Source organism: Fundulus heteroclitus, chromosome 16, assembly GCF_011125445.2.
Source record: "Fundulus heteroclitus isolate FHET01 chromosome 16, MU-UCD_Fhet_4.1, whole genome shotgun sequence".
Lineage (NCBI taxonomy): Eukaryota > Metazoa > Chordata > Actinopteri > Cyprinodontiformes > Fundulidae > Fundulus > Fundulus heteroclitus.
Window position 1 is genome coordinate 27,956,928 of NC_046376.1, and position 21,495 is coordinate 27,978,422.

A 21,495-nucleotide genomic window follows, 5' to 3' on the forward strand; every position below is an offset into this window, starting at 1 on the left:
ACCATAGTGACGTCTTTCAACAGGAACTTCACCGCCAGGAACGATGCTAACCCAGCGACTCATGCTTTTGTAACTTCTCCAGAGGTAGGAGGGCCTCTGCTGAACACAATGGAGGAAATGGCAGAAAGCTACATGGACCATAATATGCAACTTTGAAAATGTTGTTTTTCATATACTGTACCAGGAGGAATTTATTTTTTCATTATATTGTGCTGTGTGATTCACCATAGATCGTCACAGCTTTTGCTCTGGCCGGGACCCTCAGCTTCAACCCAGAGACCGACTATCTGATCGCGCCCAGTGGAGAGAAATTCAAGCTGGAACCTCCCACCGGCGACGAGCTCCCCTCCAGAGGCTTTGACCCGGGCCAGGACACGTACCAGCACCCCCCTGCAGAGAGCAGCTCGGTCAAGGTGTGGTCCATTTGCTCTAATTGTATCGGTGCTCCGCTGGTCAGAAAGCTGGACAAGAAATAAAGAGTTGTGGTGTACTGATAGAAATCAGGGTAATTCAGAGGTTCTGAACTTAATCATCGTTGTGATGCATGGATGAATACTTGCTTTGGTCGTGTCTTGACGGCGGACAGGTAGACGTGAGCCCCTCCAGTAACCGTCTGCAGCTGCTGGAGCCCTTTGACAAGTGGAATGGGAAAGATCTGGAGAACATGAGGGTCCTCATCAAGGTAAGCAGGAAAACGTGAACTCGTTGTCCATTGTTGTTCTTCACAGCTGCTGATCTAATCAGTGTTGTGTGTGAGGGACAGAGGTCCTGTTGTAGCAGCTTTCTGCGGGAGAGAGGCAGCGTGGACGGAGCCCTGCGCCGGCAGTGTTGGGGGACAGCTTCTGTCTCTGCAGCCACTGGGTTGGGGGCCCGATCTGCTCCTTACCTCTACGGTCCTGGAGTTTTGCTCCTCAAAATCAGTGTATTGCAATGCGAATACCCAATATCCAGCTTCTAAAAAGCCCTACATTTTAACAGAATTTCCTCTGTGGATTATTTTATCGTTAAAGTCAAGACATTACATTTACATTATTTATATTTTTGCTTTATGTTTTTATTCGTAATGATTTCTTTGCTTTTTTATTCTACCGTTTATCACATATTTCTTCAGAGTTAAAGCCACACAATAATGCTTAATAGCAGCAGGGCGTAAAACAGAGGTGGGGCTTAAAGCCTCCACCTTACCAGCTCTGTTGAAAACCAAAAGCGGTACAGCGGAGCGGAGCTCGGGCGGGACGGGTAAAGTGGTGCCGGGTAGACGGGTCCGATGGAAAAGTCCCATCTGAGAGCATAGGGACGTACTTTTTCTGGGCCAGATGGATGAACTAGGACCTGTTGAGTTTAATTACTGCTTCTGTTTCTGTTAACCTTCTTACAGTAATTCAGTTTTCTGGATGAGATCAGGCCTCCACCGGCAGCAGTTACCTGCTGCTGTCATTGTTTAGGAGGCTGGGAAACTAATGGTGCGTGCTGCCAGGGTTCGTGCTTGTGAAACACGGGCCTGGAGTGTTTTGCTAAGAGGGTTAAACCTTCTTCAAATCTGATACCTTCAAGCTCGACTGAAATGTAGAGCTTCCCGCATTAAAAGGACAATTTAAGGCCTGACAAGGTGAGGATTGGACTATTTGGCCACATGGAGATAAAGAGGGCTTGGATGAGTCAACATGAGGCTTTCACACCTAAGAGCGCCGTACCAGCTGTCAATCATGGTGGTGGCCGCTGAATTTAAAGTGTCTCCTCTCATTCACTTGGTTTCATTTAATTTAGTAAAGTTGGACTTTACTTGGGCAGAATCACAACATGTTCTGGTAATTTTACAGCCGTAAAATCATACTGAAGTCAGCTGGCCCATATATAATCTTAGTCATAAGGAAATTGACCCACCTTGGTGTTCCACTTTGGTAAAATCCTAAAGCACATTGGCTCAGGATCTGCAGTTAAATACATGTCTGTTGTTCTTGCTGCTACCTGCAGGACGGTCTGAGAGAGTCAAAGGCTGCAGCTTCTATTTGTGTCTTTGCTTTTCATCTCCTGTCCATAAAACAAATAAAATAAAAAAAAAACTTGATGTGTAACCTGCTAGTTTTAAGGACTGGCGTTCGAGCCTTCAGTTAATAATGTTGTCTATAAAGTGAAGTTGAAGACGGATGGTCAAGAGGGGAGATACAAAGACCTCACAAATGTGACTTAAGGGAAAGATGGTCTCTTTTAATTCTCCTCCTTAAATGGCACCATGAAAAGATGTCGATGAGCTGCGTTCCCCTCTTGTTACCCGCTTGACAAACGGCATCGTTCAGTTGAAAGTTGACAAAAATGGCGTGCTTCATGCCCAGCGGAGGCTAAATATGGACAGTAAATGGTTTGCTGATGAACTTTTGACCACTGCCTGGTTTTTCTCAGCAGCTGTTGCTTTTAGTAAAGAATTAAACGCGCAGGAAGCACAGATTAGGTCCCTGTAGTCCAGCTGGATATAGGATTCCCTTGTTATAAAACTTTACAGCCCTAGCTCCCACCCAGGCTGCCCCTCAGGTGCCACGGATGACCTGCATCCCTCACGCCTCGTTGCCCTCTTGGTCTTTTCTTTACCGATAGGTGAAAGGAAAGTGCACCACAGACCACATCAGCGCCGCCGGGCCCTGGCTGAAGTTCCGCGGCCACCTGGACAACATCTCCAACAACCTGCTGATAGGTGCCGTAAACATTGAGAACAACGCCGTCAACAAGGTGAAGAACCAGCTGACTGGAGAGTACGGAGGCGTGCCAGACGTGGCCCGCTTCTACAGGGTGAGACGTCCCACCGTCTTCGTTTCATTTACCGTCTCTCTTGTTTTTTACATGCCGCTGCCTCGTTAATCTTTATATAGTCCTGGTGACTTAGGAGTGCAGCGTAAAATGTTTCCTGATCTAAACATCTAGGCCAACGGCGTGAACTGGGTGGTGGTTGGAGATGAGAACTACGGGGAGGGATCCAGTCGGGAGCACGCCGCCCTGGAGCCACGACACCTGGGAGGACGCGCCATCATCGTCAAGAGCTTCGCCAGGATCCACGGTTAGTTTCTCAGCAGGCGGCAGAGGGAAAATGTTACCGTCGTCTGTATTTTAGAGACGTCAGTCAGCAGAGGGAATCAACACTTTTTAACTTTAAAGGTTGTTGGAATAAATAAGAGTAAGGTCCATAGAAAAAAAAATGTGTTCCTCCAACCCAGCAGACGGTGCGTGTATGAAACCGAGAGATAATAATTATGGTAAATTGAGGTAAACTGTTTGACATTCTGATGACTCATATTTAATTATATTTCTCAAACGAAGTGTTCAATACATCCTCCATTTCTGAAGATGTTGTGACAGTGTCTAAAGGTACGAAACAAACAAAAACAGCATTATGGTGCTTTCTGTTTGTTCCGGGAAGTCAGATTTTCTGACTTGTCTGTCAGGATTACAGTAAGAACGCCTCCTAAAGTGGGACTTCAGACTGGGAGGAGTGGAGTTACAACCCTGAGCTCAGGATTCATGAGAATATAAAACGTAGCTGCAGGCATAGCGTCTTCTGACAGTGAGCCATTTGTACAAGCAGTTCTCAGTTCAGATGAAATTCAGTTTGTCTGGCCCAATACCTTTATATACTCCATCTGTTATTGAACATGTTCCTTTTAGTGTTTGAATGCATAAAAGAAAGAAATACGGAACACCCTCCTTTTTTCTGACTTGAAACTAGAAGTTTCTGAACTCAGGCGGATCGTCGTTCCCAGATCCAAAATCGATCTCACAGGTAAATGAGGTGCTGCATAAGTAGTAAACTTGTTTTTATAAACTAAACAAACACCAGAATCACTTCTAAGTAGCACCAGAGGGAGCCCAAGTACCAGCAGTGGTACTTTCACTAGAACTGTATAATCTAAGATTCAAAGCATTCAGTTTATGTTTAGGCTCCCGTTATCTGCGGCCTCTAACAGGTGTAGCCCTTTATTTAGCTCCATCCATCTCCCCTAAATCCCCACAGCATGATGCTCCCACCGCCGTGCTTCATGATAAGGATGCTGTGCTCAGGGTGATTAGTAATGTTAGTGTTCTCACTCACCTTTGCGGTTTTTCATCCAAGCCAAAATGTTTAGTTCTGCTTATACTTGATCCAGAGCACGTCTGCAGTTCAGGTCATCAGAGTTAACATGGTTATTTTTTATCCCCTACAAAACTCACACATTGAAAGAAAAAAATAGACTTTCCCCCCCCCCACTAAAATAACTTATTCCTCATCTCTGTCGCTCCACGAAGCATAGCCTCTTTCTTTGTTTATCACTGGTATCAGTTTGGCATTTTCTCTTACTTTGGGAGCTTTTTTACAGAGACCAATCTGAAGAAACAAGGTCTGCTGCCTCTGACCTTCGCCAACCCCAGCGACTACGAGAAAATCCGCCCAGATGATAAGATTTCAATCTTCGGCCTCAAGTCCTTCGCTCCTGGCAAGGTGAGCAGCGTTCTGCACCACTGACGCATTCTTCTAAAGAGCCGCCGGCATTCCTTGCTGATGTATGATCCTGTCCCTCCAGCCGCTGACAGCCGTGATCAAGCACGCCGATGGAAGCGAGGAGTCCGTCTCTCTGAACCACACCTTCAACGAGACACAGATCGAGTGGTTCAAAGCCGGTTCCGCTCTCAACAGGATGAAGGAGCTCCAGTAGTTGTGAAGAGGAGAGAAACGTGGATCTGATGTGAAAGACGGAGGGTAGCCAGAATCCAACCCACCCGTAGTCGCCCTCGCTCCACCATCCGACACACATGCATTAATAAGGTCGCTGTACAGATGGAAAGCGCACACACATAAATTAGCACTTACATGTTCAAAGCCCTCCCAGTTCACAAGTGGAGTCACACAAATTTAGCACAAAAAAAAAAACAACTCCTGATGTCTTGAGCATATTTACTTCTTGTAGGATTCAGTTCACATGCAGATCTTCACCTTTTACACTGAATCAGATGTATTTAACCTCTGTGGCACTAAATTCACTGAGCTGCATATAGTTTAATGTGTTTTACGAGTGTTTCTATTAGTATCTGTGGGAATTAAAGGAGAACGTGAAAATGAATGTGAAAATACTTGAAGCTTTAAACTCTCTTAGGAAACAATCCACTCTAAGATTATTGTTGTTTTTCCAGGTACCTCATTTTAATGTTTCTCTTTAGCTTCTGATAAAACCAACCAATAAGCTGATTATTTAGTTTTTTATTTCACACTGTTCTGTTTGTTTTGTTAACCCTTAGCTGTGAAGTTTAAGGCGATTCTAAGTCGGTGGGCCTTTCTGACTCTGTTACCAACTTAGACTAATGTCCTTCCTTGGTCCTAAACTAACTGAGCCATTTAATTTCCGCACCTGTGCTAAAAAATGTAATTCAAATCAATCCGTAACTTTTTTTTTTTAAATATACAAACACGTTCCCAAGCATGACCTCCGTTCTGTCGGTGATAAACTAGCAGGCTTACAGTCCCATCAGTCTGTGCTGTCGGCTGCAGCTCACTCTCTGTTTCTGTGGACTTTATTCCCCCTGTACAACCTAATTTCATCTGCATCAGTAACGTTAATATCCGCACACTCCCTGTAGCTATTCCTATACTTGCTGCCTTCATAAATTGCCTGGTGAAAGCATTCATAATACCTGAATCTAATATATTGTAAGTTTACAACTACATAATTCAATGTATTTTAGGATTTCTTTTGAGATAGACCAACACAAAGTAGTGTTTAATTTTGAAGGGGATAAAAGCATTATTTTTGTTTTATTTTGGTTCTTCAAAACAGAAATCTGTAAACTTGGGTGTATGAATTTTATTTCTGGGTATCAGACGAAAGGGGTGGGAGGTTATCGAGGTCATCTTAAAGAAGCTGCAATTTACACTCATTTTTGCTTTTTATCAAGGGGTGTCAGAGTAAGATTGGCTGAAAAACATAATGCATGTCACATTTTCTCTGATAATTCTTTGTAAAAAATAACTAAAAGAAAAGTAATTTTTTTTATCTTCCACTTCACAAATCAGCTCTACTATTTTGTGTTGGTCTTTTTACATAAAGTAAAATGTGGGAAGGTCCAAGTCCTTCAGGACGCTTTGAATTACTTTTGGTTGGAAAAGCTCAGTGTGATTTCTCACAAACCAGATTAAATCAGATTTATTCTACTGTAGTAAATTGACCATACATCTATATATATTTTTTTTTACATACGTTTAGTGTCATGAATTGTTTCCATTGAACTAAATTTGCAGTGTTTGCAGCATCCTGCCATCCAATCCTAACCAAAGCCAGCTCTTTAATCTAAGACTGTGTTCATTTATCTGGACAGTAGAGCTGCTCCTGATACGTCAGGTTATTATGGGGTGCTGCTGTTGAAGAGGGACCAGAGAAAAATGCAGTATTACTCATGAACAAAGTAAATAAAGTATTTTGTGCTTTTTCTTTTTTGTTTTAAATCCTGTGGAGCGTCACAAACCTGTCCACTTTTTATTCGGTTTGTTATATTGTCTCCTCGTTTCTGTTCTTTCTTTCCCCGTTGTGGCTGTGATGAGATTATGTTCATTGTGCTAAACTTTGAACTGAATAATTTTTTTTAATTGTTCTCTACGTGATGGGAAAGCCGCTAACGCACAATCTAGTAATCATGCCTGTCCTCTTGAACTCAGAGTGATGAAAGTTTTTTGAGCTTTGCATTAGTTTTTCCTCATTGAACCTGATTTACTGATGATTAAAGCTAAAATACAACAACTCACTGAAGGTAGAAAGACAGAGCTCTGGAAAAATGTGCTTTGAATGTAGCCTGTTTTTATGTTTTATTATTGAAAGCCTAAGTTGTACTTATATTTCCATCTCTGAACCAGAGTGGTAAGATAAGTGTGGTAAGGTGTGATGTGGCCTCAATGTTTAATCGTATACTTTTGGACATTTAACGCTGTGATGATTAAAAAAAATGTAAATGTTAATCCCCAGTTTTTAGGGTGTGCAAATATTACTAATTAGTTAATCGTTATCAATTTTTATCAGTCATTTTCCTCGTTAACAATAGCAAACAAGCACAAACAATAAATCTAGAAGTTTGCCTTAGACAAATGTTAGGATCTGTTCCAGCTGATTGTAAACTATTACTATAGAAGAAAAAGCAAATGTATGTTTGTATATTACTGCTCTGTCACAGAGAAATTAACTGCATAGGAGCAGCGCTGCCTGTGTGAGAGCTGACCTCATCTCAAAATGTTTGCTGTGTAATATCAGAGCCGGGGGTTTAAATAAGATGACTATTGACTTTCTGATGAAATCACTCGTCTTACTCTCCACCGCCCAGCCCTACAATGCTGATGTATTTATCGGAATAAAAAAATTGCTACTTTATCATCATTAATGTTCTTATGAAGTTTAAAATGCCGACCAGTTGCTACGATTTACCAGTTTTGTTTTTATTCTGTGTATTTCCTAGGAAAGCTCCTCTTTTAAAATACCTTGATCACCATATTTTTTTCTGCTGCTGAACATTGTGAAACAAGATGAGGCTTTGCTGCTGAGTAGTTTCAGATTACACGTGTAAAATGACTACTCTAGTAGTGATCCACATGATGGCATTATCTTCTTGTGAAACTCAGGTGTTCTCTGTGACCAAGCTCCTGATTCAGTGTTTTGACATTTCTTCTAATTGTTTCTGGATAATGGAGGGATGCTCTTTCACTGTCATGATTGTTCTCGCTTTAATCTGTAGACTTGGATTGTGTAAAAGTAATCTGCTGTTTTATGGTTTACAAAGGTATCTTATAAAATATATTGATATTGACAAATATAAACAATAAAGAAAATCTTAAGTTCATGTGTTTTTTTTTCTTTTCAATTCAGTTTTCAGTTAAGTTTATTTATATAGCGCCAAATCACAGCCGATATTGTTTCAAGGCACTTTACAAAACAAAACACATGGTTAGCCAATACAATAAAAAAAAAAAAAAACATCTTTAACACATTTGAAAATTAAACTGAACTTCACTGTGTTGTTTTATTAGGATCAATTTGAAATCTTTACGATTGGATTATTTTTTTATAAAGGGACATAAGATGACTTCTTTTTTTGTCCATTGGCACTTTATAAACTGAATTAAGTTAATCGGGGAAGTTTTATTTTACTCAAATCCCCTCAGGAAGGTTATAAAATCTTGTGAGAACTGACTATTGTGGAACCCTGCACAGACTCCACGTGGAGGGCAGGATGCACCAAACACAGACACCACCAGCAACCACGACATGTCGAGGACTGTTCACTTAAATGTTTCAGAACCTCAAATCTGTTTTAATATTGAGTAGAGCTAGTTTTCAAACTATGATTACATTAAAGGCGAAAGCTTTCCAAACCAAGCTGGTCTTATGTGACAAAATAATGTTGCCCTCTTGTTAGAACATTTTGAAAATCTGAATTCAACGTCACCAGCCTCATGAAGGACTGGTTACTGCCAGACTTACTGTATAAAATCATAAAACAGAACCTGTCTGACAACATGAAGTGGGCTCAAAGAGCTCTAAAAACAACCCACCAGGACCCAGTTTAACCAAATTCAAGAAAAGATAAAAATAATAGCTGTCATCTGTCAGTCTGAAAGACATTTCTAAGGCTTTGGGGTTCCAGTAAACCACAGTGAAAGCAATTACCTACAAATGTAGAAACGAGAACAGCTGAGAACTTGCACCACAAGTGGCAGGCTTACCAAAACTGCTCCAAAAGGGTATTTAAGATACGTGTTATCAATGATCACAACAATTAAAAGTTTCCATTAGGTTATCAAAGTCTTAAGACAAGGGCCACTTCAAATTCAGAAAGATATGAGAGCAGGCAGCCTAAGCCCGTCATAATAAAGTGTCAGAGCAGTGACAGTCAGGGCAGGACTAGGACATCAGTTTGTCATATTGTAACAGAGTGAGGTAGATGGTAAACAAAACCTCCTCAGCAGCACTTGATTTTTAGGCTTTTTCTACCTGTCTTTACCAGGAGTGAGAATCAAAGTGCACCATGGTGGATTCTTTCTAAGGAAACGCATTGTTTTGTGCAGTGATGCAAAAAGAAGTGCTGTACTCAGATAATTTGACAACAATGGGGAAATTATTTGATTGGATGCAATCTACAATATTTTTCAGACCCCATATTGGTTTCCGTAAAAATGTATTGGATAATTATTATCGCCATTAAATTTGAGGCCAGATGCTGGAAATCATACAATATTTTGGTAAAATAATATTGTGGAGCTTTACTGTGAATTGTAAAAGTAGTTCACACTTAGCTCTTTATGGCTAAATTTGAACATAAGAATTTAGATCTTCTGTTGAAGATCTTTTAGCCTCCCGCATAAAATTACATAAAAATATGTAATGTAAATTACATAAAATATCAATATTTTATGTAATTTACAGGACTCCAATGATGCAACATTAGAGTTTGACAGTAAATGGTGGAAAAGCCTGCTTACTAAAAGCAATGGAAGGAATTTTATGTGACCTCTTTTAAATAGTTATTATCCTAAAAGGATTTAGCTAATTTCTGGTTAATCAGACATTTAAATAAGTGAAAACTTATCTTTTAAAAAGAAAAAGAAAAAGTATTAAACTTTGTATTATCAGCCTTTTTCACAGATATTTTTTATTATTATGAACAAGAGAGCTTGACTGGTTGTGAAAATTAGACAAATAGGGTTAAGAGGTAAAATTTATAATTGGATTAAAGATTTTTTAACTGATAGAAGTATAAGAGTTAAAATAGGAAATGAGGTAAGTTCAAAATATTTAACTGAAAATGGCACTCCTCAAGGTAGTATTATAAGTCCAATGTTATTTATAATAATGAATAATGATATTTTTAGTAAAATCGAAGGTAAGTGTGGAATGACTTTATATGCGGATGATGGTCTTATTTGGAAACGGGGAAGAAATATAAAATTTATAAATTATAAAATGCAAGAAGCGTTAGGTAAAGTAGAAGATTGGGCACTAGAGTGGGGATTTCGAATTTCTAGTTCAAAATCTAAATTTGTTAACTTCACTAAGAGGAAGGTAGGTGCTAATATAAAATTAAAAATGTATGATAAGGAAGTAGAAAGGGTAGATAAATTCAAATATTTAGGTTTATGGTTCGATAAAACGCTTACATGGAAAATACATATTAGTAAAATAATAGAGAGAAGTAAAAAAATATTAAATATCATGAGGTGTTTAAGAGGCAAAGAATGGGGAGCAGGTAGGAAAACTTTGAAAATATTATATATTGGACTTATTAGATCGGTTATAGATTATGGATGTGTGGTATATAATTCTGCCTCAAGTAACTTATTAAAAGAAATAGATAAAATACAGTATCAAGCGTTAAGAATTTGCTGTGGGGCAATGAAGACGACACCAGTGTCAGCACTACAGGTAGAAATGGGGGAAATGCCATTGGAGTTAAGAAGGAAACAATTAGGAGTAGGGTTTGGGCAAAAGTAAAAGGGCATAAAAAAAGTTATCCTATAAATAATATATTACAACCATGCCAAGAAAGTGTTAAGAATGTAAAAGTAAATAGTTTTGGATGGATAATAAATAAAGAAATAAAGGAAATAGGATTAAATCAATGTTTAATTAGCCCGGTCGTGGATTTTTCATGTAATCCGCCTTGGATACAAAAAGAGATGAAAGTTGATTTAACATTGTTGGAAGAAGGAAGACAAACGGTAGAAGGAGAGGTGGAAAGATACATAAGAAGGGTATATGGAGAATACTTACAAATATATACAGATGCATCAAAAATGGTAAATGATAGAGTAGGGATAGCATTTATAATTCCAGATTTAAACATTATGGAAAATAAAAGATTAATGGATAGTTTGAATGTATACACAGGAGAGTTACTGGCTATTTCAATGGCGTTAAAATGGAGTGAAGAATTAAGAGAAAAGAAAGTGTTAATTTGTTCTGATTCAAGTAGTGCATTAATAAGTATTATGGAACAAGAGTCGGAAGCAAGACAAGACATTCTGATAGATATAAATAATTCAATATGTAAAATGGGAAAAAATGGATCTACTGTTAAATTTATTTGGATTCCGGCTCATACCGGAATAGTTGGAAATGAATTAGCAGATACATTTGCAAAGAGTGCGAGTAAGAGAAATGAAGTTGAACTGGAAGGTAAGTATAGTAAAAATGAGATAAGGAGTATAAGTAAAATATATTACAAAAAGAAGTGGCAGGAAAAATGGGAGGGTGAAAAGAATGCAAGGTTTTATTATAATATTCAAAAAAAAGTGGGGGAGTGTAGAAAAGAAAATAGGAATAAACAAGAGGAAGATATTATATCTAGATTAAGATTTGGGCATGTAGGGTTAAATAGTACTTTGAAAATAATAAATAAACATAGTACGGGGTTATGTAATTTTTGTGGAAAGTTGGAAACAGTTATACATATTTTTATGGAATGTAATAAATATAATCTAGAAAGAGAGGAATTAGTAGAAGAGTTAAATAGGAATAAAGTTAAATTAAATATTAGAGATATGCTACAAAAATCTTCTGGAGATGTGGTTTTTAAATCCGTGTTTAGATTTCTTAGGAAAACAGGTCTAATAGGGAGATTATAGGGATTAGACATCTGGTTCATACTCCAGTCCAGAAGGTGGCGGTAATGCACCTAAAAGTTGTTTGCCAACCGCCATAAAACAAAAAGAAGAAGAAGAAGAAGAAGAAGAAGAAGAAGAAGACTGGTTGTGGACTGGCTGTAGGGGCGATGTAATTCCAGGAGGTGGCAGCAGTAAGACTGGCACCTCCTGTCGCACACAAACCAGGAAAAGAAGAAGTAAAGCGGCGCAGCACTGTCGCAAAAAAACTCACGTTGACTCAAGTGTGATGCAGGAAAGAAGTTAGAATATTTACTCTGTTTCTTTCCTGTACTGTGAGCCGGTGGTGGTCATTCATAAGAGAAAAGGGTTCAAATGCAGCTCGCTTAGACCCCGCGGACTCCTGTCCCCACTCGGCAGTGTTTGGGCTGTGGGAGTGGGGCCGCGCTCGGTGTTCAGCGTGGACCATGTTCGTGCTGGTGGAGATGGTGGACACTGTGCGGATCCCTCCCAGTGACTTTGAGAGACAGCTGAACGATGCCATAGCGGAGGAGCTGAACAAGAAGCTGGCCAACAAGGTAGGACTGTGAACAGCAACAGCAGGCAGCGAGACTGCAGACATGGTTCTGACCGCTAGGTGGCGCCACAACCTTTACAGAGCAGAGGAAAACAGGCGATTTAAATTGTATCTAGAAATACAACCTCAGAAACACCAGGTATTATTAATTAAAGAGACCTAAAATGCAATTGCCTCTCCATTAGAAAATGTTTGACCTAAAATGTAGGAAAGGCCATGTGGCGACAGCATAATAATGAGTAAAGTTGATAAAGATTCAGCTGTTAAACTAAGATCCTTGTATTTGACTTTCTCTATTGCTCCTAAAGCAAAAGAAACACACTTCAAAATTATGACTAATACACATCCATCTAAAGAATTACTTAGAAGACGTTTTAATATACACTTGCACATTTTGTGTATTTCTTTTGTTGAAACAACCGACCAACTATTCGTCTTCTGTGCAATCATAAAAAAAAAAAAAACTTCTGGTGGGACTTGCAAACTTGGTTGATCGGTAGATTTCCATGATTTCCCATTTCTATACTAGAGACGCCATAACATTTGGATTGTTATTTAAAAAACAAATTTGGTTAACTTTGTATCAGTGTTACTTTATGTTTTAGCAAAATTTGTCATCCACAGGAACAAAATACAGAAATTTCCCCCTAACGTTGTTCATTTCAAAAGTAACCGTAACATTTATTTAACTCTTTGAAACTTATGAAAAGACCTAAAGCTCAAATCCCCCCCCCCCCTTTTTCTGAGGAATATCTCCTGTGACTAATACACATGTAATGCTTGTCCCTTTTGCAAACTTCTGTTTTATTTTCATGCTCTAGATTTTATTTATTTTTGTTTTACTTACAGTCAGAAATGTAAATCTGAGTCTCCTTCTTTATTATTGTTGGATGTATTTTTGTTCTGCTTATTTTTGGTAATATAAAACCAAGACCTTGTCATAAAGCTTCAATAAAAAATAGAAAAAACAGGCGATGGGACAAAACTGAACCAGAGCTGTAGTTTTCTTATAGAAAAAACATGGAGTTGGTTTGAAGTGTCTGGATAGGTTGGAGAAAAGGCAACAGTATGGAGAAGATGTTCCCTTTTTCAGAGTTTATTCCTGCAACTTGTGTGAATCCCTCTGCTTATCCATCCACACGTATCCATCCATTAGTCAGATAAATCATACCAAACATTATTATACTTTAAAAAAATTATGAAAATTGATTTATAAGCCTGGAAATGTGATTCTGGACTTTCAAAATGTTCTTTCTAAGGGTTGTATAATCCCATGGTCTCCTCCTCTAAGCTCTGCTGTCTCTGAACCCAGGTGGTCTACAATGTGGGGCTCTGCATCTGCTTGTACGACATCACCAAACTGGAAGACTCCTATATTTTCCCCGGAGACGGCGCCTCGCACACTAAAGGTATGCCAGCGATGGAGGTGCTGTGGCAGAGCCTTCCTCGTAGTTGTCATCTAAAAGGTCACACTGACCGCTGTCAATATATCCCCGTAATATTTCTGGTTGAAAACAAACAAAGTCGAGGTGCCCGATCCCGTCTTTCCTTTGGTTTTGTTTTAGTCCACTTCCGGTTTGTCGTCTTCCACCCCTTCCTGGAGGAGGTCCTCGTTGGCAAGATCAAATACTGCAGTCAGGAGGGAGTTCATGGTAACTGTTACCTTCTTCTTTCACGCTTCAGCTCACACAAACATATATGGATTTATATGTAATGCAGAATATTCAGACACTGGAGAGTTACCTAAATCAATGATTTAATAGCTTAAATAATTATTTTTTTTGTATAGCTTTATCAATATCTGAGCTGTATGGGGAAATTTCTCATCTCTTCCTGTTAACATTTCTGCAGTTCAGTGTGGTTCAGCTATGTGGACCTTTGTTTCTGCACAGTTGCTGTTAAGGTCCTGCTAAAGCTTTGCAATCAGGTGGAGGTTTGGGCTTTGACTGGACCGTTTCATCACTTCGACTCTTTCTGTAGTAGATTTGCTGCTGTGTTTTTGATGGTCGTTCTTTTTGTGGATTCTAGCCATGCTTTTGCTGTTTGACTCACATTTGACTCTAAAATCTGTTGTTACACAGAGGAGTTCAAAGTCTATCCAAAAACTGTAGGAAACTTTGGTTACAGAGCTGCAAAACAAGCCCCATAAGATAAGATATTTATCTCAATATGTTTTTCATTTAGAAATGATAAAAAGGCGTCTCTGAATCAAAGCTTATCCCAAGTGTCTTACAGCAACAATGTCTCAATTGTAGATAAATATGAGAAATGGCTGCAAAATAACCTACTGGACTACATAAAGGTATAATCATAACGTAACATAGACTGTCTTGATATAAAAGATGTAGTCTCATCTTATATCTATTTTAATAAAATTTTATTTTTAAAATCGCAATATATTGCCTAGCCCTACTCAGGCCTCCTCTGTCTGAAGCTTTTGGTTCCAGAAGTCTGATGGCGCTCACACTGGCTAATAAAATAGATTTTTCTGCCTTTTACTGTTTCTCTTAAAGTCAGAGGGAAGAGGGAAGCATGTTGTTTCTTTTGCCTATGACTGTATGGTAGTATTACGGCACAAAATCAAGAATCAAATTGGGTTTTTTTGCAGCAAAAGTCAGTGTTTTCATGTATCTTTACATGACAGAATAAATTTCTGAGGTCAGATTTTGAAATTGTTCTATACATTTCTTTAAAATGTGCCATTCATATTATTTTATTGCACGTTAAATATCTCACTATACTGATGGTTTTACAAGTTCTTCAGGTGCTTGATCTCTCTGGTTCACAGTGACGATGGGTTTCTTCGATGACATCCTGATTCCACCCGAGTCTCTTCAGCAGCCTACTAAATTGTATCCGATTCCTAACTGTTTGGGGCTTAACATTGTGCATCATCAATTAATGATGTTTGATTTGTGTGTCAGTAAATCGATAGTTTTGAGTTGAGCGTTCCTTAGCTGCAGCCCCAGTGACGAGGCAGAGCAGGTTTGGGTCTGGGAGTACGAGACCGACGAGGGGGCGCATGACCTCTACATGGACCAGGGAGAGGAGATCCGTTTCCGGGTGGCCGATGAAGTCTTTGTGGACACGTCGCCAACGGGGCCGGCCGTCGCCACACCTGACGCTCCAGCCCAACCCGGACAGTCGACGGCACCGCCAGCGGAGGAGAGTGGGGACAAAAAAGAGGCTCCGTACACTCTGATTGTAAGAAATATTGCATTTATTTAAACCTATGGAGGTCATTCCATTTGTTTTTGTGACAAATCAGATGTTTTAGTTTTTTGAATAACTTACAAACAGATATCGCTATCGGATAATAATTGTTTCAGTTGAAAACGACTGGATCTCATATGTTTTCAATTCAATTCAATTTTATTTATATAGCGCCAAATCATGAAACATGTCATCTCAAGGCACTTTACAAAATCAAGTTCAATCATATTATACAGATTGGGTCAGATTATACAGATTGGTCAAAAATGTCCTATATAAGGAAACCAGTTGATTACATCAAAGTCCCGACAAGCAGCATTCACTCCTGGGGAACCGTAGAGCCACAGGGAGAGTCGTCTGCATTGTACATGGCTTTGCTGCAATCCCTCATACTGAGCAAGCATGAAGCGACAGTGGGAACAAAAACTCCCCATTAACGGGAAGGAAAACCTCCGGCAGAACCGGGCTCAGTATGAACGGTCATCTGTCTCGACCGACTGGGGTTACAGAAGACAGAACAGAGACACAACAAGAGAAACAAAAAAGCACAGAAGCACACATTGATCTAGTAATCTGTTCTACATTAGATGGTAGTAGCGGGTGAGCCAGACCAGGTGTATCTACTATGAAGAAAAAGAGAGAGAGCAAAAAGTTAAAAGCTGAAATGACGACAGTCATTTCAATGTAATGCAATGCAAAACTGGAGAACAGTAGAAATCAGTAGAGTGAGAAAATTAGACCCTGATGTCCTCCAGCAGCCTAGGCCTATCACAGCACAACTATAGAGATAGCTTAGGGTAACATGAGCCACTCTAACTATAAGCTTTGTCAAAAAGGAAAGTTTTAACATTAGTCTTAAAAGTAGACAGGGTGTCTGCCTCACAGACCAAAACTGGGAGTTGGTTCCACAGGAGAGGAGCCTGATAGCTAAAGGATCTGCCTCCCATTCTACTTTTAGAGACTCTAGGAACCACCAGCAGACCTGCAGTCTGAGAGCGAAGTGCTCTGTTAGGAACATACGGGGTAATCAGAGCTCTGATATATGATGGAGCTTGATTATTAAGGGCTTTATACGTTAGAAGGAGAATTTTAAATTCTATTCTTGATTTAACAGGAAGCCAATGAAGGGAAGCTAAAATTGGAGAAATCTGATCCCTCTTGTTGATTTTCATCAGAACTCTTGCCGCAGCATTTTGAATCAGCTGAAGACTTCGAACTGCATTTTTGTGGACATGTTTGGATATGTTTCTTGAAGATGTTTCACTTCTCATCCAAAAAGCTTCTTCAGTTCTGAACAGGGATTGGAAGTATCAGGATTTCACTAGTTTTAGTCAAAATAGTCACATCGAAAGGGTCTTTAAGGTCACTAATGGAGCTTTTAGTTTCCAACATGTCCCATTTGTTTTGGGGGCAACTCAAGTTGTGAATGGCTATAAAACCACTTCAGGAGACCGGTTAAGTCTCCACTGGTGTGTTGAGTGGATAAAACCTAAAGGCCACCTCCTCTGTTTAATGTCTCAAACCCTTTGGCTTCACCATCCAAAATGTGGACATTGCTGTCTTCTAAAGACCGTCCCCTTTTTACGTAATTGTCGCTATTGACAAATATGCATCCTTGATTCATCTCCCCAGGCGGTTCCACAGCCATTCACGCCTTATCACACTTCAAGATGTGACCAAAATAAAAAGATTCAACTTTAGGTGACATGTTTGGATCGTCAAATGGATAACGACTCGAATTTTAAATATATATAAAAAAGAAAGTAACAGCTGGAAAAAACAACAAGAAAACTCCTGTTTTATATATGTAAAGCTAATCTCTGTGTGCTGTGATTGCTGTCCCTGAAGTCAGAGTCCTTGATTTCTCCAAATCATGGCTGAGTAAAGAGGATCCTGAACCTGATTGTTCTGACTGCAATTTATAGGCCTATAATTGCAGCCCGTATTCAGGAAGCAAGAAGACCTGCTGTCGGCTTTATTAGTGGTTAAAGGTTAAAATGACACAATTTTTTTTATACAAAATATTGTCTCCTTTAAAGTCCATTTATTAAAGTGGAAGCAAATGAAAAATTAAATTGTGTCCAAATGAGCTTAAAACTGACACTTTTGTTTTTCCAGATTTCTTGCCTGTAATACCACAGACTGCATAAGATGCATTCCCTCTATAGTCAGCCATCTTTGCTCTAGTTAACCACAGGTGGATGCAGCTAGTGAGCTTGGAAATCTTGAAAAACACACAGTAGTGCGTAGTTGTGAAGTGGAAGGACAACGATACGTAGTTTTCAGAACTTTGAACAAATAGAAATCTGAGAAAGGGTTTTGGGTCCCCCCACCCCCCCTTTTATCTAATGTCTTTTTATAATAAAAATAAAAACTAAGTGCCTAACTATTAAATATGATCCACTTGTGTGTAGTTTTACATTAGACAAATTTGGACTTTAAGGAAAAGGGAACAGAAACGACCAAAAGCCATAAGAGTCTCGTTTAAAAATGTTCCTCAAGCCACGCTGAGACGCAGAGGATGGAAGAAGGCCCTCTGATAAAAATGAGATGGGAATTAAAATGAATGACCTAGTTACCCAGTGCTGTGCATGGAAGAAAAGTAACACTGCAGACACCATCTCCAATGTGAAACTCGGTGGTGGCAGCACCTTCCAGCAGGACAACAGCTCTAAACATACAGCCAGACTTGTGACAAAGCGGTTTAGATCAAAGCTTATTTACATGTTAGAACGGCGTAGTCCAAGTCCAGAGAGAATCACTGTTTTAGCCTGAGCTGTTTCCCTTGATGTGCAAGGCTGGAAGGCAATCGGATGCAGTACAGGTGCTGGTTATAACTAGAATATCATGAATAAGTCGCTTTATTTTCAGTATATTTATTGTATATTTATTCATTACACACAGGCTGATGTATTTCAAGTGTTTATTTCTTTTAATTGTGGTGATTATAAATGACAACCAATGAAAACCTCAAATTTAATGTGAGAAAGTTAGAATATTACTTAAGACCAACACACAAAAAAAAAGGATTTCCAGAAATGTTGGCCAGCTGAAAAGTCTGAGCATGTTCAGTACTTAGTTAGGGCTCCTTTATCCTGGATTACTGCAGCAATGCGGCGTGGCATGGAGTCCATCAGTCTGTGGCGCTGCTCAGGTTGCTCTGATGGTGGCCTTCAGCTCTTCTGCATTGTTTGGTCTGCTGTATCACATCTTCCTCTTCACAATGACCCATAGATATTTTCTATGTGGTTATGGTCAGGCGAGTTTGCTGACCAACTAAGAACAGGGACACCATGGTCGTTAAACCAGGTACTGGTAGCTTTGGCTCTGTGTGCAGGTACCAAGTCCTGCTGGAGAATGAAATCTGCATCTCCATAAAGTTGGTCAGCAGCAGGGAGCATGAAGAGCTCTAAAACTTCCTGGTAGACGGCTGTGTTGACCTTTGACCTCAGAAAACACAGTGGACCAACAGCAGCAGATGACATGGCTCCCCAAACCATCACTGACTGGAAACTTTCCACTGGACCTCAGGCAACATGGATTCTGTGCCTCTCCTCTCTTCCTCCAGACTCTGGGACCTTGATGTCCAAATCAGAGAACAGAACCGTGGAGCACTCAGCAGCTTCCAGTCCTTTTGGTCTTTAGTTTCTGACGCTGTCTCTGGTTCCAGAGGGGCTGACACCAGGAATGCAGCAGCTGGAACCATGTCTTATACGTCTGACCGTGGTGGTTCTGAAGCTCTGACTCCAGCTGCAGTCCACTCTTTGTGACTCTCCCCACATTTCTGAACAGGTTCTGTTTCACAATCCTCTGCAGGGTTCAGTCATCCCTGTTGCTTGTACACTTTTCTCCACCACATCTTCTCCTTCCCTTCATCTCTCTACTGATGTGCTTGGACACAGAGCTCTGTGAACAGCCAGCCTCTTTAGCAATGACCTTCTGTGTCAGTGGTCGTCTTTTGGACAACTGTCCAGTCAGCAGACTTCCCCATGATTGTGTCGCCTACAGAACTAAACTGAGAGACCATTCAAAGGTTGATTAGAGTGTGGCACCAGGTGTCTTCAGTATTAGACCTTTTCACAATATTAAAATTTTCTGAGATACTAAATTTGAGGTTTTCATTAGTTGTCAGTTTTATTATTATCAAATGTAAAATAAACGCTTGAAATATATCACTGTGTGCAATGAATGAATATAATATACAAGTTTCACTTTTTGTTTGGAATTATTGAAAAAAATCAACAACTTTTTCATGATATTGTAATTATAGGACGAGAACCTGTAGATGTCATTTAAGGGTGTTGGATACAACTATGCACTTTTCTGTTTATATCACATTAAACCACAGTAAAATGCACTGATGTAATGAGACAACATGTAAGAGGCACTGGAGTAAATTGCTATGAAAGTCAATCTCTTCTATGATGTTACCTATCTTGGCTTGTTAAAATAAGGTTAACTTATAACTCCCCGCTAGGGAGTGTTAGTAGTTAGAGCAGCGCGCTTGCACTCAGAGAAGGATGCAAGTACCCGGTTCAATCCCCAGCGCCTGCACTCTGGGTCCCTGAGCAAGACCCTTAACCCCAGATTGCTCCCCGGGCGCCGCACATGGCAGCCCACTGCTCCCTATAGGGGATGGGTTAAAAGCAGAGAACACATTTCATTTTAATGTATGTTTCAATGTATGTTTCAATCACAATAAAGATGATATTACTATTATTACTAAATCACTTAGACACTCATTTCAGCCATCTGCTGCGTTGAGGGCATCACAATGTTACCAAAAGTTTCCACACAGTTAGGCCAGACGGGGCCCGCTGATAATCATTAAAAGCACAGGTTATTGCGACTATTCCAGAGTTTTAATATGTAGTTGTCATGTATCAAGTGGAGCTAGGAGGGGGTTATAAAATAACAGTGGTGCCAGTACCCCCTTCCAGCCCCCCTTGGTGGCGCCGCTGCTCTAAAAGTGAGCATTAAGCCTTACTGTCGCCTCTTGAGATCATCTTAGGTTCAACATTTCTTAGTGATGACACGTTTCAGCGGGGGTCCTTGATCCTTTTAGCCCTCACTGGTCTGTCATGGTTTAATATTAGCTTAATTTTTGCTGTGGTATTGTTAGAACGTTTCGCTGACTAAAGCCCACGCCGTGGCTTTAACAGCACAGGAGTCGTGCAGCTATGTGTCCTCTGCATGTGTAGTGACTCAAACTTTGGCCTGCATGTCTCAGCTCGCACGCGGCGCTCATCCTGATTCCTGACTGTGCGTTTCTGTTCCAGGGGACCATCTGTGAGCCAGGACTGGGGCTGCTGTCCTGGTGGAGCAGCTAGCGGCGGCGCAGAGGAGGAACAAAGGGATATTTGGGCGTCTGTGAGCAGATGGAGCGCTGCAGCTGATCTGGAGACATCAGGGACAGCAGAAATCTGCCGCTTTTGTTACAGGAGCAGGGCTGCGTTCTGGACAGAGCCACGCTGGGCTGGAGGGACCAGCTGACGTAGACGTGTCATGCTGACTTCATTTCTTTGTACACTGTGCTCCTGTATGTATTTATTAACAAAACAATTATATTAATTTGACTCGTAGGGCATAATTTTCCAAAATAAAAACAATTGAAGCCAATAATTTAGTCATGTTGTATTGTAGCCACACATCTTAGTGACTCAAAGTACAAAAATCATTCGCATCCTGGTAAAGATGAATAAAACGGCCTTAAAATAGATTAATCTTTTCTTGCAGCAACATAATCGCAGACTGGTATCATTGTAAACAAGACAAATCCGAGCTGGTGGCCCAATCATCCTCTCTCGTCCTCTCTCCTCTCCAGCTCGGCACACAGCTTTTCTGAGGTTTTCCACAGGCTTTAGGTGGGGGTGCTGAGATGGAAGATTTATTTTTTATTTCTTAATTATTATTATTCTGGTGAACCATCTCTGATTTGGCCGGATGTTACGGATTATTATCCTGCTAAAACGCCGTCTGATGACACATTTTCAGTTTCTGGATACAACTGTTTTAATTCAAGTTCAACTTGTGTCATGCATTCTAAGTTCCCAGCTCTTCTTAAATGAAAGCCCACAGAGTCACAGATTGTCCACCTGAGCTGACAGTG

At 40.0% G+C, this 21,495-nt stretch overlaps 2 protein-coding genes across 2 annotated transcripts in view; both read left to right on the plus strand.

The window, feature by feature from the left end:
* Positions 1–6,955, plus strand: part of LOC105918004 (aconitate hydratase, mitochondrial) — a 19,077-nt gene extending 12,122 nt beyond the window's left edge. The window contains exons 12-18 of the mRNA XM_012852972.3: positions 1–84; positions 231–413; positions 587–682; positions 2,593–2,784; positions 2,917–3,049; positions 4,344–4,465; positions 4,548–6,955. The exon at positions 1–84 is cut by the window's left edge and continues 28 nt beyond it. Of these exons, the coding sequence (XP_012708426.2) occupies positions 1–84; positions 231–413; positions 587–682; positions 2,593–2,784; positions 2,917–3,049; positions 4,344–4,465; positions 4,548–4,679 (942 nt within the window). The 3' untranslated portion in view covers positions 4,680–6,955. The remainder of the gene's footprint in view (positions 85–230; positions 414–586; positions 683–2,592; positions 2,785–2,916; positions 3,050–4,343; positions 4,466–4,547) is intronic.
* A 4,859-nt stretch (positions 6,956–11,814) lies between these two features.
* polr3h (polymerase (RNA) III (DNA directed) polypeptide H) lies at positions 11,815–21,005 on the plus strand. Its single transcript, XM_012852975.3, has 6 exons — positions 11,815–12,174; positions 13,486–13,582; positions 13,739–13,825; positions 14,962–15,025; positions 15,143–15,377; positions 20,666–21,005. The coding sequence occupies exons 1-6, from the start codon at positions 12,064–12,066 to the stop codon at positions 20,714–20,716; spliced, it is 645 nt and encodes a 214-aa protein (XP_012708429.2). The 5' UTR covers positions 11,815–12,063; the 3' UTR covers positions 20,717–21,005.
* Positions 21,006–21,495: the final 490 nt, after the last annotated feature.